Source organism: Pygocentrus nattereri, chromosome 21, assembly GCF_015220715.1.
Source record: "Pygocentrus nattereri isolate fPygNat1 chromosome 21, fPygNat1.pri, whole genome shotgun sequence".
In the NCBI taxonomy this organism is placed as follows: Eukaryota; Metazoa; Chordata; class Actinopteri; order Characiformes; family Serrasalmidae; genus Pygocentrus; species Pygocentrus nattereri.
In genome coordinates this window covers 30,290,049-30,304,071 of record NC_051231.1, presented here as the reverse complement: position 1 = coordinate 30,304,071, position 14,023 = coordinate 30,290,049, and the positions used below count along the sequence as shown (strand labels likewise).

At 41.3% G+C, this 14,023-nt stretch overlaps 1 protein-coding gene across 1 annotated transcript in view; it reads left to right on the top strand.

The window, feature by feature from the left end:
* The first annotated feature begins 933 nt into the window (after positions 1 to 933).
* si:ch211-213o11.11 (probable G-protein coupled receptor) overlaps positions 934 to 14,023 on the top strand; it is a 13,105-nt gene continuing 15 nt past the window's right edge. The window contains exons 1-3 of the mRNA XM_017710443.2: positions 934 to 1,259; positions 8,740 to 9,562; positions 11,091 to 14,023. The exon at positions 11,091 to 14,023 is cut by the window's right edge and continues 15 nt beyond it. Of these exons, the coding sequence (XP_017565932.2) occupies positions 8,843 to 9,562; positions 11,091 to 11,693 (1,323 nt within the window). The 5' untranslated portion in view covers positions 934 to 1,259; positions 8,740 to 8,842 and the 3' untranslated portion in view covers positions 11,694 to 14,023. The remainder of the gene's footprint in view (positions 1,260 to 8,739; positions 9,563 to 11,090) is intronic.

Below are 14,023 nucleotides of genomic sequence, written 5' to 3'. Positions count from 1 at the left end.
TGTAAAGCACAACCACTGGACTCTAGAGCAGTGGAGACGTGTTCCCTGGAGTGACCAATCACACTTCTCCATCTGGCAATCAGTTTGGTGGAAGGGGGATTATGTTGTGGGGTTGTTTTTCAGGAGTTGGGCTCGGCCCCATAATTCCAGTGAAAGGAGCTCTTAAAGCTTCAGCACCAAGAGATTTTGGACAATTTCATGCTCCCAACTTTGTGGGAACAGTTTGGGGACGGCCCCTTCCTGTTCCAACATGACTGCGCACCAGTGCACAAAGTAGGTCCATAAAGACATGGATGAGCAAGTTTGGTGTGGAAGAACTTGACTGGCCTGCACAGAGTCCTGACCTCAACCTGATAGAACACCTTTGGGATGAATTAGAGCGGAGACTGTGAGCCAGACCTTCTCGCCCAACATCAGTGTCTGACCTCACAAATACACTTCTGGAAGAACGGTCAGAAATTCCCATAAACACTCCTAACCCTTGAGGAAAGCCTTCTCAGAAGAGTTGAAGCTGTTCTAGCTGCAAAGGGTGGGCCGACATCATATTAAACCCTATGGACTAAGGAGGGGATGTCACTCAAGTTCATATGCGAGTCATGGTGACTCATGGTTCCATGTAAAGAAATCTGAGAGTGTAAGTTTCTCAGTGAATCATCTCAGATCAAAGCCCTCTGAATGACCTTATTTACATCTCAACCTCTGAACTATCCAGAAATTTTAAATATCAATGGAAGAACCCCTTTAAGACAAACTCATACAGGAGAACAAACACCCCACAAAGGCAGGAATACAAACCAGTGAGAGAGAGTGTGAGTGGGTGGGGTTTAGAGAGGGCATCTTCTCTTGTTCACATGAATATGTGATTGACTGTTGCCATGGGTTACTTACACCCCCCCGTCCCCCCCCCCCACACACACACACCCGGGCCAGCTGTTCTCCCCATCTCTCTCTCTCTCTCTCTCTCTCTCTCTCTCGTCCCACTCCAGCAGCAGAGCATCTCTGCTGCTGCTCACCTGCGGCGTCTTACCCACCTGCTCTTTCCTGAGGAGTGATAAACGCAGAGATAACAGTGATAAACAGCCGCTGTTGAATCTCCGCACCGATCTATGTGTCTGAAACCAAAAACATCTCAGCGGTCAGCAGGATAGAGCTGGATAACACAGATGCACATCTGGCCATAAGACGCTTTTACAGGGATTGGAGATTTAGGACTTTCACTGACAGCCCAGTCCACCTCTGCCCCCCAAGCTGGACACCAGGTGAGAGTTACTCAAATGTTAATCATTATTTTATTCTCATATTTATTAGTGCGGCTTCCAGAGTGCATACAGCTCTGCACTGACTTTGTGATGTACTGAGTTTGCTTTATTTAAATATATATATATAATTTGTATATATTTGCAAAATGTGTCTTCTTTAATTACTATTTTCCTGCATCATTTGAGCACAGCAGCTGTCCTTTACGTCAAGTACAAAGTACAAAATTACTTGGTAAAGAAAAATAACATGTTGCCCTCTGTAAACTTACCATTTTTGCATTGATATGAATAACGTACATTGCATTGATATAATTATTGCCAAAAGTAAGTAAACTTAGGTGAAGTCGTGTTGATTCTGTTTTATTCATGCGGAAATCATGCAGACATTTGAACCCAGTTAAATGCATTCCTGTTTTTTTTTCCATGTGCATTATAGGAATACCTTCAGCAGCTGCCCATAGGCTTCTATTACAAGTGTGTTTTGAGGAAACATGTTTTCTGTTCTTTTCTAAGTTTGGGGAAACGTGTCGGAGTTAGTGTCTGCGTAACTGACCGAGTGCTACAGACACAGCATATATAGATAAGGTTGAAAAATATAGGAAAATGTCTTTAACAGCATAATATTTCATACTTAATTCAAATATTTCAGCTCATTTAAAACGGTAGCCCTGGTAAAGTTGTCTCAAATTCATAATTTAATCAAAGGGGCCATGTGTTAAATTCCACTGAGGCAGAGATTTCATCAGCGTCATGTCAAAACCTCTTATTTCAGAAATCATGACTTTACAGAGGGAGGAAAATCTTTGGGTGGAAGGTGATGGGATATTTCTTTTCCAAGTAATCTGTGGAGCATTTCTTTTGCTCTATTCCTTATGAAATCTTAAGCAAAAGGAAAAAGAAATGACTAACAATATGTAAATTACTGCTGCTCTGCTTTGGTTGCCATGTTGAGCTTCATTCAAAAAGCAGTCCAGGCCGAAACACTCCTTATAGCTTCACTGTGAGTGGGCGGAGCTAAAACACAGTAGGTTTAATAGGCCAGACTGTATGTAAGCATAATGGTTGGTTATACGTCTGAATGGAAGTGTAGCTATGAAAGCAGCTCAATTTAAGCACAGTTAACAATAAATTCAAAGATAACCCACAAAGCGTTGGCAGTTACAGTAAATCTTACTTTGTCTGAGTCTGTCGTGCCACACGTACCCAAGTATGGAACAGATTTTACTGACATTTTTCCCATTTTCCAGCTTTCCAGTGCAAGTAGAGCCGCTACGCCACTGAGAGATCCTCTGTCTTTGGTAATAATGCAGCTAAAGCTAACAGGTGTAGGTTAACAACAGATTAGCAACAGTTTAGTAAATCATTCACTCCTCTAGACGCAGATGAAGCTTTACGCAGTGATACGTCGACAATTAAGAGCCCCATACTGTAAACTAGAGCTTTGTACAGAGTTTGCCACAGTGTGCCGCTAGTGAAGAAGCTAACGCTAACAGCGTTTATGCTAATGGACACAAGATTAGCATCTTCACTCATCATTTTTAAAGTGAACAAAAAGAGTTCAGTTTGATTCTGCACCTGATTTTGTGTTAAGGCAGACATTTGTGTGAGTTTGTGTGCAGAACAGCGCGGTATGTCCGTTCATATTAGCCAAAGAGAAGCTAACTAGCAAGGCAGGTAGCTAAGTAGCCAAATTAGCTGTTTTAGAGTGACATAAAAACGACCGAAAAGACAGCAAAATCATCCGTTGTGCTTAATATGATGGTTCCAGCTTTCTGCTCATTTGGAAAATGAGCTAGAACTGTAAGTTGGTTCATGTTTGGGTCAGTTCTTGAATTTTTGAACGTACGATGGAAAATGAACCCTGTACAATTAACCACACAAAGTCATTAAGTTATTGATCCATTTAATGTCATTTTATGTCAAATAAACATAGCAATCACTCGTCAAGATACAGTTTACATTCTCAGGCACTTATTGGTAATGTAAAGGGGTTTAATTGCCAGCTAGGGATTTGCTAAATTGTCGTTAGCTTCAGCTGTAGCTAAGTGTTACCAAAGATAGAAGATCCCTCAATGAGATTAATGCTACATGCAGGCTTTCGAAAGCCTGAAAACTGGAAAAACGTACGCGAAAGCCATTACAGGTGACACTGCAGCCACAAACATGACAAGATTTTCCTCATTTAGCTCCAATGTTTTGTCTATTATATTTGACTTTACTGTAAATTTAGCTGGTTCCATAATGACTGGCCACAAATCTTGTCGTTGGTTATGTTTGTGACTGACCCTGGTGGTCAATACTGAGGCAGATGGTGAGAAAGTGTCTAATAAGGGAGTGGAGATGCATTTCGGGCACAGCAAAGGTTTCATTCAATTGAATTGAATCATTTCCTAAAGAATCATAAACAAAGTGAATCACCGCGAGGTCAGCGGTTTAAGTAGAGGTGAAGAGTTTGTGTGTTTGGTGAGGCAGCGATGTTTACTCTCCGTCCTCATTAGGGACTCCGCTGGACACACAGCATGTTTCATTAACATCCATTAACCTCACGCAAGCGCAGGTGTGTGTCATAATCCACACACACACACACACACACACACACACACACACACTGTTTACTCAGTCCTGAGCTTTCCGCTGTGTGTAATTCATGAGTGCGGTTTTGTGCACGTGAAATCACCTTTTTTTCCTCACCGTGATGTTTTCCCTCACTTTATTACCTTTATTATGGCGGCATTTACAGCCTGTGTAATATTATTCAGTATCTTCCCTTCATTACAGCCTCCTCTCTTAAAGGGCCCATATGACAGAAAACATAATTTTCCTCACTTCAATGTGGCTACTGATGTAGCGTGTAAACGTTGGCTCAGTCCTCAGTCTTTGCAGCCCATATGTGGAAATTAAACTGCAAATACAGCTAATTTTGAATTAATCTTTTTTGTGATGTCACAAAAGCCAATTCACTTACAAATCAGCAATAACTGCCAACAACAAAGAACTCCTCCGGGTGGATAATGCTACACTGCTACAACAGGATTCTGTGCTGATTCTTAGAGGTATTTAACCAAGATATTGAAAAAACAGAAAGCTATTCCAGATAGTAAGAGGATGGTGGGACAATGTGGGCCCCTTTACGGCAAAGCTGGCTGACCACTGACTTTATGCTCAGCATTTTCTGGGCGGACCACTATTGGTTAAGCAGAGTGGACAAAATGCCACTTTTAATCACTTATTTTCCACTCACAGTCCAATGTACTTATTGTCTTCATTTCAAAATAAAAGGCTATGCATCAAAAAATCAGTTTTTAATCCGAGATTAAAAACTTGACTTTGTACGCAGGACAGTAATCTGGGTGGTCCGAGGGTGGGCCAGCAGTGGCGTACAGTTAGCAGAGTGCCTTCTTAGCTGACCAATATATGCTTGCTATACTCCATCCTAATCTTATAGATGTTCTAATATGCTATATAAATTATCTCTGTTAATAAGAGGAAATAAAAGTATTGATGTCATTAACAAGAACTGCTTTTATCATTTACCCAAAAATACGCTTCATAGTCGTGACTCCAGAATAGACGGGTCATTCTACAGAAACGTCCATTTTTGTGTCCCTAGCGTTTATAGATATATTACACTTAACAAAACATGTTAAGATTACAATTTATTCATATTTTTTAAAATAAAACAACTAGTTATTCTAATAACTATAAAGTTATTTTTATAAGTATCTAGAATTCCAAGCACCACAGAAGAGCTCGTCCCCACAGTCATGTGCAAAGGCTGAGGCCATATTTTGAGGTTTTCTGCAATTTTAACTGTGACGATCTATATATGATGATGCAATATATTAATTAAATGACAGAAAGATAACAAATACCAAATAAATACTATAAAATATATAACGAAAGTTCCCCAGAAGTCGTGTCACTGGTGTTACTGTGTAACAAAAAATCTCTTATATTGAAATAAAAGTCACACAGATGACATCACTCGACTTCCTTTTACCCGTGTTCTGAGGATCTGTGAAGAAAAGCACACGGTGAGTCCACTGTGTCTTTCACTTATGAGAAATTTCCTCTTTTAGCTCATGATTTCATATGAAGCTTTTAGCTGATGTCACTGGAGTGACCGACTTTATTCGCAAGTAATTGTGAAAAAATAGAACACAAATGGATTAAACTCCGTATTTAAGTGGTCGTTCTGTGATTGACAGCATGTGGTTCAATGTTCTGAAGCCGCCGTTTTGTAAAATGCATTTTTTAATTAAAAATGTCTCTGGTGTTGCTGTCTTCTGTGTTACTGTCTCCGGTGTTACTGTCTCTGGTTTTACGGTCTCCGGTGTTACTGTCTCTGGTGTTGCTGTCTTCTGTGTTACTGTCTCTGGTGTTACTGTCTCCGGTGTTACTGTCTCTGGTGTTACTGTCTCCGGTGTTACTGTCTCCGGTGTTACTGTCTCTGGTTTTACGGTCTCCGGTGTTACTGTCTCCGGTGTTACTGTCTCTGTTGTTACTGTCTCCGGTGTTACTGTCTCCAGTGTTACTGTCTCCAGTGTAACTGTCTCTGGTGTTACTGTCTCCAGTGTTACTGTCTCCAGTGTAACTGTCTCTGGTGTTACTGTCTCTGGTGTTACTGTCTCCGGTGTAACTGTCTCTGGTGTAACTGTCTCTGGTGTTACTCTCTCCGGTGTTACTGTCTCTGGTGTTACTGTCTCTGGTGTTACTGTCTCCGGTGTAACTGTCTCTGGTGTAACTGTCTCTGGTGTTACTCTCTCCGGTGTTACTGTCTCTGGTGTAACTGTCTCCGGTGTTACTGTCTCTGGTGTTCCTTCTCTTGTGTTACCTGTCTGATGTGGGGATTGGTAACACCACTGACTCCTGTGGACAGAAAAGTGTACATTTCCAGACTTTCAAGAAGGACTGAAATCGGGTCTTATATAACGATCATAAACTCAACCAGCGCTGCGTCCTGTTTGCATTAAGAGCCATAACATGCCAAACTCAGTCCAGCACAGCAGATTACTGCACACACATGTAAAAACATGCCACATGGACAGTGAGTGTGAACGGACACAGGATTCCGGGAAACTGGAGCATGTTTTGCCAGCATTCTGTAAAGCTCGTCCAACCTCGCAACGGTTGCCACTAAAGAGCAGGCCTGTGGGCAGAGCATGAATAATTCATCAAGAAATTAAGCCATTTAACATTAGCAAATTTTCAGTCTGTATGTCAAACATCCTGCTTGGTTCATTTTCCCTTTTGTTCCTATAGACCAGGGGTGTCACACTGGGATCCTTCCAAGCCGCAACAATGAAGAGTTCATTGTTCTTCCTCTTTAAACACACCTGATTCAGCTCATCAGGCTACCAGGAGTTGATCTTAGACCATGATTAGGTCTATGAGGCGTAGAGCACTATGGTGCCAAGTGGCTCTACAGGACTCAAATGTGTACATCATTATAACATGAAAACAACACTGTTACTGTCAGAACAAAACCGCTGCACAAAATGATACATCAGCAAATGAAATGACCTTATGTCTGGTCAACATATCTAATATTGCTCAATTTGAGGTGGTTATAAGCTTATTATAACACTATTTAACTCGTTTCTGTATGGTTTCAACTCGTGTGTAATGATTTTTAGGCAAAGAATTTTGCTTGTTTTATTTTTTAAACAAAAATATCAGCCAATTTACTGAGATAATTTGACTTAAAACAAGTAAAAATGCCTAGTTAAATAATCTTGTAATAAGCTTCCAATCTCAAAATGAGAACTATTAGATTGACCAACTAGATTTAAGACACTTTCATGTGCTGAGATGATTTTTTGCTGTACTGTATCTTAAGAAGGAGGAACATGATGTGATAAGAATTCATTCTGAGAACATTTGAATGATTTCTAGTCCAACCATCATAAAACACTTACACGGTGTGTACAGCAGTGTTAATATATAATTCATATATTGTATATAATGTATAATTCAGTCTTTAGGTTTACTTTCTTTTGGCAATAACTGTACGTAGTATGTTTCATTCGTGATGTGCCCATTTCAGTCAAGCAGAGAGAACCCTCACAGAGCCTAGCGGGACCTATTGGCGTCTGTAAAACCATGTCTGTAACTTTTTGTTCAATTTTATTTAATATCGTAAAGTTTGTAGAATTACTTTACAAGTACTGAAGTAATACTCGTATTTCATGACCTGAACATAAGGCCTCGCACATTAGTTTAACCACTGACATTATTAGGAAATGTAAAACTGCTACACACAGGGTAAAATATTTGTCCATGCTTGTAACTTAAAGTGTCAATTATAAGCTTCAAACGCCTGTGTGTTTAATCTAAATGGCCAAATCATGCTCGTGTGAGTTGCCATTAGCTTTGTGCTAACCTACTACAAGAAATCCTGTGGGGGTGCTAGCAGAAATTAGCATTATTAAACTCTCTAATGAAAAAAGTATTAAACTGTCAGTGGGTGGTTCTCTTTATGTCACTGCGTGGTTCTCTCAAGGGTTTATCTTTAGCACCTTTAGTTTGTACTGTACCATTTTTATTTTTAAAAAATAATATTTTTATTTCCACTTGTTGAAAATAATCTCTTCCTTCATCGCTTTGGCAACAGTTGTTAATTGTAATTCATGCCAATAAAGCTATTTAAAATTAAGAATAGAAAAATTTATACTAAACAACTTTGATGTGGATGATCTGGTGATTAAACTGTACTTTAATCTTTTCACTGCGTTAGAGGTTTTACAGCGTATTGTATGTGTGTGTTTTAACACTGAAGTGACGCTGCGTGTCTGTTGTATTATCAGAGAGGAGCGATCGCTGACAGTCTGAGGCTCTGATTGTTGGAGGAGTGTGTGTGTGTGTGTGTGCGTGTGTGTGTGTGTGTGAGTGAAAGCGTGTGGGAGTATGTTTGTGTGTGAGCGCGTGGGTGGTGTGTGTGTGTGTGTGTGTGTGTGTGTGTGTGTGTGTGTGTGTGTGTGTGTGTGTGTGTGTGTGTGCGTGTGAGTGTGTGGTTGGGTGCAGGTGACAGTGACCTCACTGTAATGCTAATGTAGCTCACAACACAAAACCTCCCACAGCTGCAGCAAAACAAGCAGCCTCATTATATACTGCCCAATACAGACAGAGAGAGAGAGAGAGAGAGAGAGAGAGAGAGAGAGAGAAGGCAGAGAGACAGCAAAGAGAGAGCAGGGAGATGGAGAGAGACATAAGGAGAGAAAGAGAGAGAGAGTGAGAGAGACAGAGAGAGAGAGAGAGAGAGAGAGAGAGAGACTCTCACTTTCAGTATCACAAGTTCCAAACTCATAAATTCTCATCCATGCAAGACAAATATTGGATCAGCGACTGTCTGACTGAGAATTATGTTGCTTTTAAATCAAATCAAATGAAACTCAAATGGCAAGTTTGAATGTAAAAGGTTGAATGTTAGGGCAGGTGTGGTAAGGACTCTCACATAACTGGTCCTCGTTTTCACCAACAGATCTGACCTGTGAGCTGCAGACTAAGGAATCAGTGCGCCCCCTGGTGGAGGATGGAGGAGACTGGGACCCTGAACTGTACTGTGAGGATCTGAGTGCTAAACGATGGAAGCGTCCGGATTGCCTCGGAGCCCTGAACTCAACGAGACGGAGCTCAACCACACGCTGGAGCATGGCCCCGGCCCCCACGTGCACCTTCCTCCCAGCATGCAGCTGGGCACCATGTCCAATCCTCAGTCCCGCCTGCGGGACCTGACTGGGCTGGTCGCCATGGTGACGCTGAACGCCTTGGCCCTCTTCGCCAATGCTGCAGTGCTGGCTGTAGTGCTGAAAGCTCCTCACCTGAGGAAGTTCAGCTTCGTGGGCCACCTGTGTGCTGTGGACCTGCTGTGCGCTGCCCTCCTCATGCCGCTGGCCATTGTGTGCGGCTCTCCGCTGTTCGCTGGTGTCATTTTCTCCGTCCTGGAGTGTCGCCTCTATGTCTTCCTCAACGCCTTCCTCATCTCAGCCTCCATCTTCACCGTCACGGTCATCAGCGTGGAGCGCTACTACTACATCGTGCACCCTATGCGCTATGAGGCCAAGATGACCCCACAGCTGGCTGCCATTGCCATGGTGCTGGTCTGGGTAGCGGCCGCCCTACTCGGGCTGGCCACCGTCTTTGGCTGGCCCGACTATGGCCAACGGAGTTCCATCGCCGCTGTCCACTGCTCTCTGCACTGGAGCCACAGTGGGCACCGACGCGTCTTCTCCATCCTCTTCTGTGTGGTCTGCTTCTGCGTGCCGGCCGCTATCATCCTGGCCGTCTACGGAAACGTCTACAAGGTGCTTTTACAAACATACAGTGGACACACACAGTGTTGGGAACCCTCAGGGCCATCTAGGTCTAGAAGACCTAATGATTAGGAGTCATAAAACACATCTTCATTTTCATTTAATCTAATCATCATGTTTGTTTTTAAACTCTGCACATAGTGCAGCAAACCTCTGAATTCATTCTTAAGTTTTGGCTGAAAATCAAAAGGGTTAAATTCTTGAAATGCCCAAAGGAAAACTGTCCAATCAGTACATTTTTTTGCTCTTGTATTTAAATAGATACAGTCAAGCTCTCGCATTGGTTAGGACTTCAGGAGCTGAACAGAAGACCTTACACATTAGATTAACCACTACCATTATTTGGAAGTGACAATGGAGTCAACAATCACATATTGACTTACAACAGGTGGAACCAATATAGTGGGAAAACATCACTCTAGGCCTTCTGGAAGCTCTAGATACGTCACAGACAAACCAGGTTCCACTTAGCTGTTAGGAATAAACTAAACATAAAATGTCTTTTACAAGCTTCAGATGTTCATGTTTAATCTTGAATGGCCAAAAGATGTGAATTGCTCATGTGAATTGCTGTTAGCTTAGCACTATCACACTAATAGAATCTGAAATTGCCTTATCATAGAAATTGCCTTATCATAGAAGTGTTTTTTCCTATTTTTTGACAGTGTTTTGACGTTTGTGCCCTGAACTGAAGGCCTAGCTCTATTAGTCACCACTATTTCATCACTTGGGAATGTTGTTTAGAAATTATGCTTCAGATGCTGCTTACAGTGGCAAGTTTTTGAGGAGTCGAGTAAAGCAAACTGATGTGTACACATCCTGTAGGTGTGTAACTTTGTGATGATTTGATTAGATTATGATTATTCAGTGTAGCATGTAGTTTAAAATTTCACCATAATTTGATTTGAGTCAATATCCTTATTTTGAATTATTTATTAACATGCAATAACTGAGACAATAAGTGGTAGCTAAGGTATTGTTTGGCTATTGCTTTGGTATCACAGGTGGTTGCTAAAGTGTTGCTTGGCCATTGCTATGGTATCCCAAGTGGTTGCTTACGTGTAGCTAGGCCATTGCTATGGTATCCTAGGTGGTTGCTAAGGTGTTGTTTGGCTATTGACATGGTATCCCAGATGGTTGCAAAGGTGTCACTTGGCTATTGCTTAGCTATCCCAGGTGGTTGCTAGGTGTTGCTTGGCCTTTGCTGCAGTATCCTAGGTGGTTGCTAGGTGTTGCTTGGCCTTTGCTGCAGTATCCTAGGTGGTTGCTAAGGTGTCGTTTGGCTATTGCTATGGTATCACAGGTGGTTGCTAAGGTGGTGCTTGGCCATTGCTATGGCATCCCAAGTGGTTGTGTGCACTGATGCATTTTAGCACATCTATTGTCTTGATGTTAGCTTAACTGTTTATTTATTTATGTATTTCTGAATCAATGTTGTCTGATGCTTCTGGGGTGTCTGGCACAAGACGCTCTGTGACAACAGGTCATAAAGTATTATTTTATTTTCTCTTATCTTAAGGTGGCCCACATGGCCGCCCGGCAGAGGGGACCCCTGCCCAGCTGGGTAACAGCAACACCTCGACCGAAACGACGCTCCGACTCCGTCAACAGCCAGACCACAATCATCACCACCAGCTCAAGTGCCAGAAGGGGCGCCCATGCTCCCCGTCAGCCCAGGAGGGCGCTGGTGGGCGGCAAAGCGGCCCTCACCCTGGCCGTCATCGTGGGTCAGTTTGTCCTCTGCTGGCTGCCCTACTTTGCTTTCCACCTGCACCTGTCGCTGGGCTTTTCCCACAGCACTTCAGATGAGGCTGAGGGTCCTGTGACATGGTTGGCGTACTCCTCCTTCACTGTGAACCCGTTTTTCTATGGTTTGTTGAACCGGCAGATCAGGGAGGAGCTGTGTAAAATGATGTGTTGCTGCCGCTCTCCAGGCAGACCAGTGCGACCCCCCACAGCCTCTGGACATGAGCCTTCGGCCCACGAGGACTTTCTGCACTTCCTGAACCGGAGTAGCTCTGCAGATGGGACGAGGAGCAGTTACCACACAGCAACCCCCAGAACCACACTGGACCAAACCGGCTTTAGGATACCAGGACAAATCCCTGAAGAAGTAACTTAGGCTCATTGAAATCTGTTCAAACTAGAGTCAGAGATTGAAATCTGAACTGTTTAAACTAGATTCAAATGTGAACTGTTTAAATCATATTTCCATTCTTGTAACATGGGCAAACCTTTTTGTTTAAGATCCCTGAAGAGGTCAGGGACAGATCACTGAAGAGGTCACTTAGGCTGTGATTAGACCGAATCTTACCTGAAGTGATCAAATCAGATTAAAATCTAAAGATTTCTAAAGTATAAAGTCTTTCAAACCTAAAGATTTTAATCGACTTCTGATCTGAATTGTTCACATTCATTTTATATCTGAAGTGTTCAAATCAGAGTTAAATCTGAAGTGATCAAATCGGTTAAAAATCTCAAAAATTCAAAGTATATTCAAATCTGAAGTGTTCAAACCAATATCAAATTTCCAATGTTCAAATCAGATTCAAATACGGCTGAAGTGTTCAAATCAGATTAAAATCTGAAGTGTTCAAATGTAAATCTCAAGTGTTTAAATGGGATAAAGATCTTAAATGTTCAAATCACATTCAAACCTAAACTGTTTCAAACTAGGTTCAATTCTGAAGTGTTTCGATCAGTTTCTAACATCAAATGTTCAAATCTTAAATGTTAAAATCAGGTTCAAACATTTTTTCCCAAACTGGATTCAAATCAGTTTCGCAATCTGAAATGTTAAATTTGGATTTAAAATATGAAGTGTGGAAATCAGAGCTGGGTTATTTGAAGCTGGGTCAGATCTGAAGCGTTCAAACTGAATCATTAATGTCAAATTGGATTCACGTCTAAAATGACCAAATCAGAAGAAAACATAGTAACATAGTAACCGAACCAGAAAAACGCACATTGTGTGTTTATACTTGAAGAAAAAGCTTCATTCTGAATATGGGAAACATCTGGTTTTGTTAGTGTGTCTGATCAATGACCAAACCAGATTTTGAGCACATAGATGACAAAAATGTATTATCTTTTTCATAATCCTTTTCGAGACCTGTCCAGGGTGTATCCTGCCTTCCGTCCAATGACTGCTGGGATAGGCTCCAGCACCACCCCCACGACCCTGATGGAGAAGCAGCTTAGAAAATGGATGGATAATCCTTTTCGACACATGTTCAAATTCTGATTTCTCGCTATTTCAGAAAGCGATCAGATGCCAAAAGTGGATTTTATCAGACAAATCTGATCAAATAAAGAAGGCTTGGCATGTCTGCTGGATCCTGTCTGTAGGTGTGCTTTCGACAGGTGATCATTTCTTAAAATAACTGAGTAGATTCAGAAATAACTAAAAGCTTTTAGAAATGAGAAATTAGATTTCTGTTGTCTAATTTTCTAATTCTAATGAATTCTTTCACATTCACGTTGACATAAGTGAAGCAATGTGAATTGCTGTTTAAGGCTGTCTAAACTCAAAAATAAATACTCAGGGCAGTTTGTTTTAGGGGTGTCTGATGCTACAGTTTGAGACTGAACACAGGAGTGTTTGAATTGCTGTCGCCAGGTTTGTTTTCACACTGATTAAATGAAAATGAAATGAAATTGTTAAACACTTCATAACAGGATGCCTTCACTTACAGCCTTAACAAACATCTGACTGAGTGTCCAGCTTGTGTTAGGTCAGAAATCTATCAGTCTCCCCTGTTATTTATGTTAACATGTAACATATTTCATATTTTGCAACAATTCTGAAAGAATTCTTCGTTTATCATTTCACTGTTTGTCTCGTTTTACATAACAGCACAATAACACATACAGTACTGTGCAACAGTCGTTTGCTCAATTTCCAGTCAAAGCAGCCACCGAGCACAAGCTATCCACTTTTCATAAGCTATTTCTTAGAAGGTAATCTACTTGCATAAAGAAAACAAGAGAAAAAAAAACAGAAAAGAAGTGAAAAACTGTGAGAAACAAAAAATGCAACCAACCTCTAAGACTGAACTTTGGAGGTGCGGCTGCAGATTTCTTGGCAGTCTCCTGAAAAGAACAATAATAAATAATGGACACAATAAATACTGTAAAAAATGTATAATGAAAAATGAACGAGTTTGCTGTTTTGACTGGAAATTTAATGCATTCCATTTGCACAGTACCGTATATGATCATTTATTATAGTGATGTCTATGAATAATATTTTAACATGTATACGTTGTTGGCCAAGGGGCACTTTTGCTATCAGACGTTTGACTTTTGTGTACATAATTGGGTCTGTATTTATTGTCGGGAACAATGTTTATTCAGGAAACTCAAATTCTGGCACTTGTTTCTGACGCTTTTACTGCTACAATCAATTCTGAAATGAAGCTAAGCTCTTTTGTTCCATTGCTGAATAAAAAC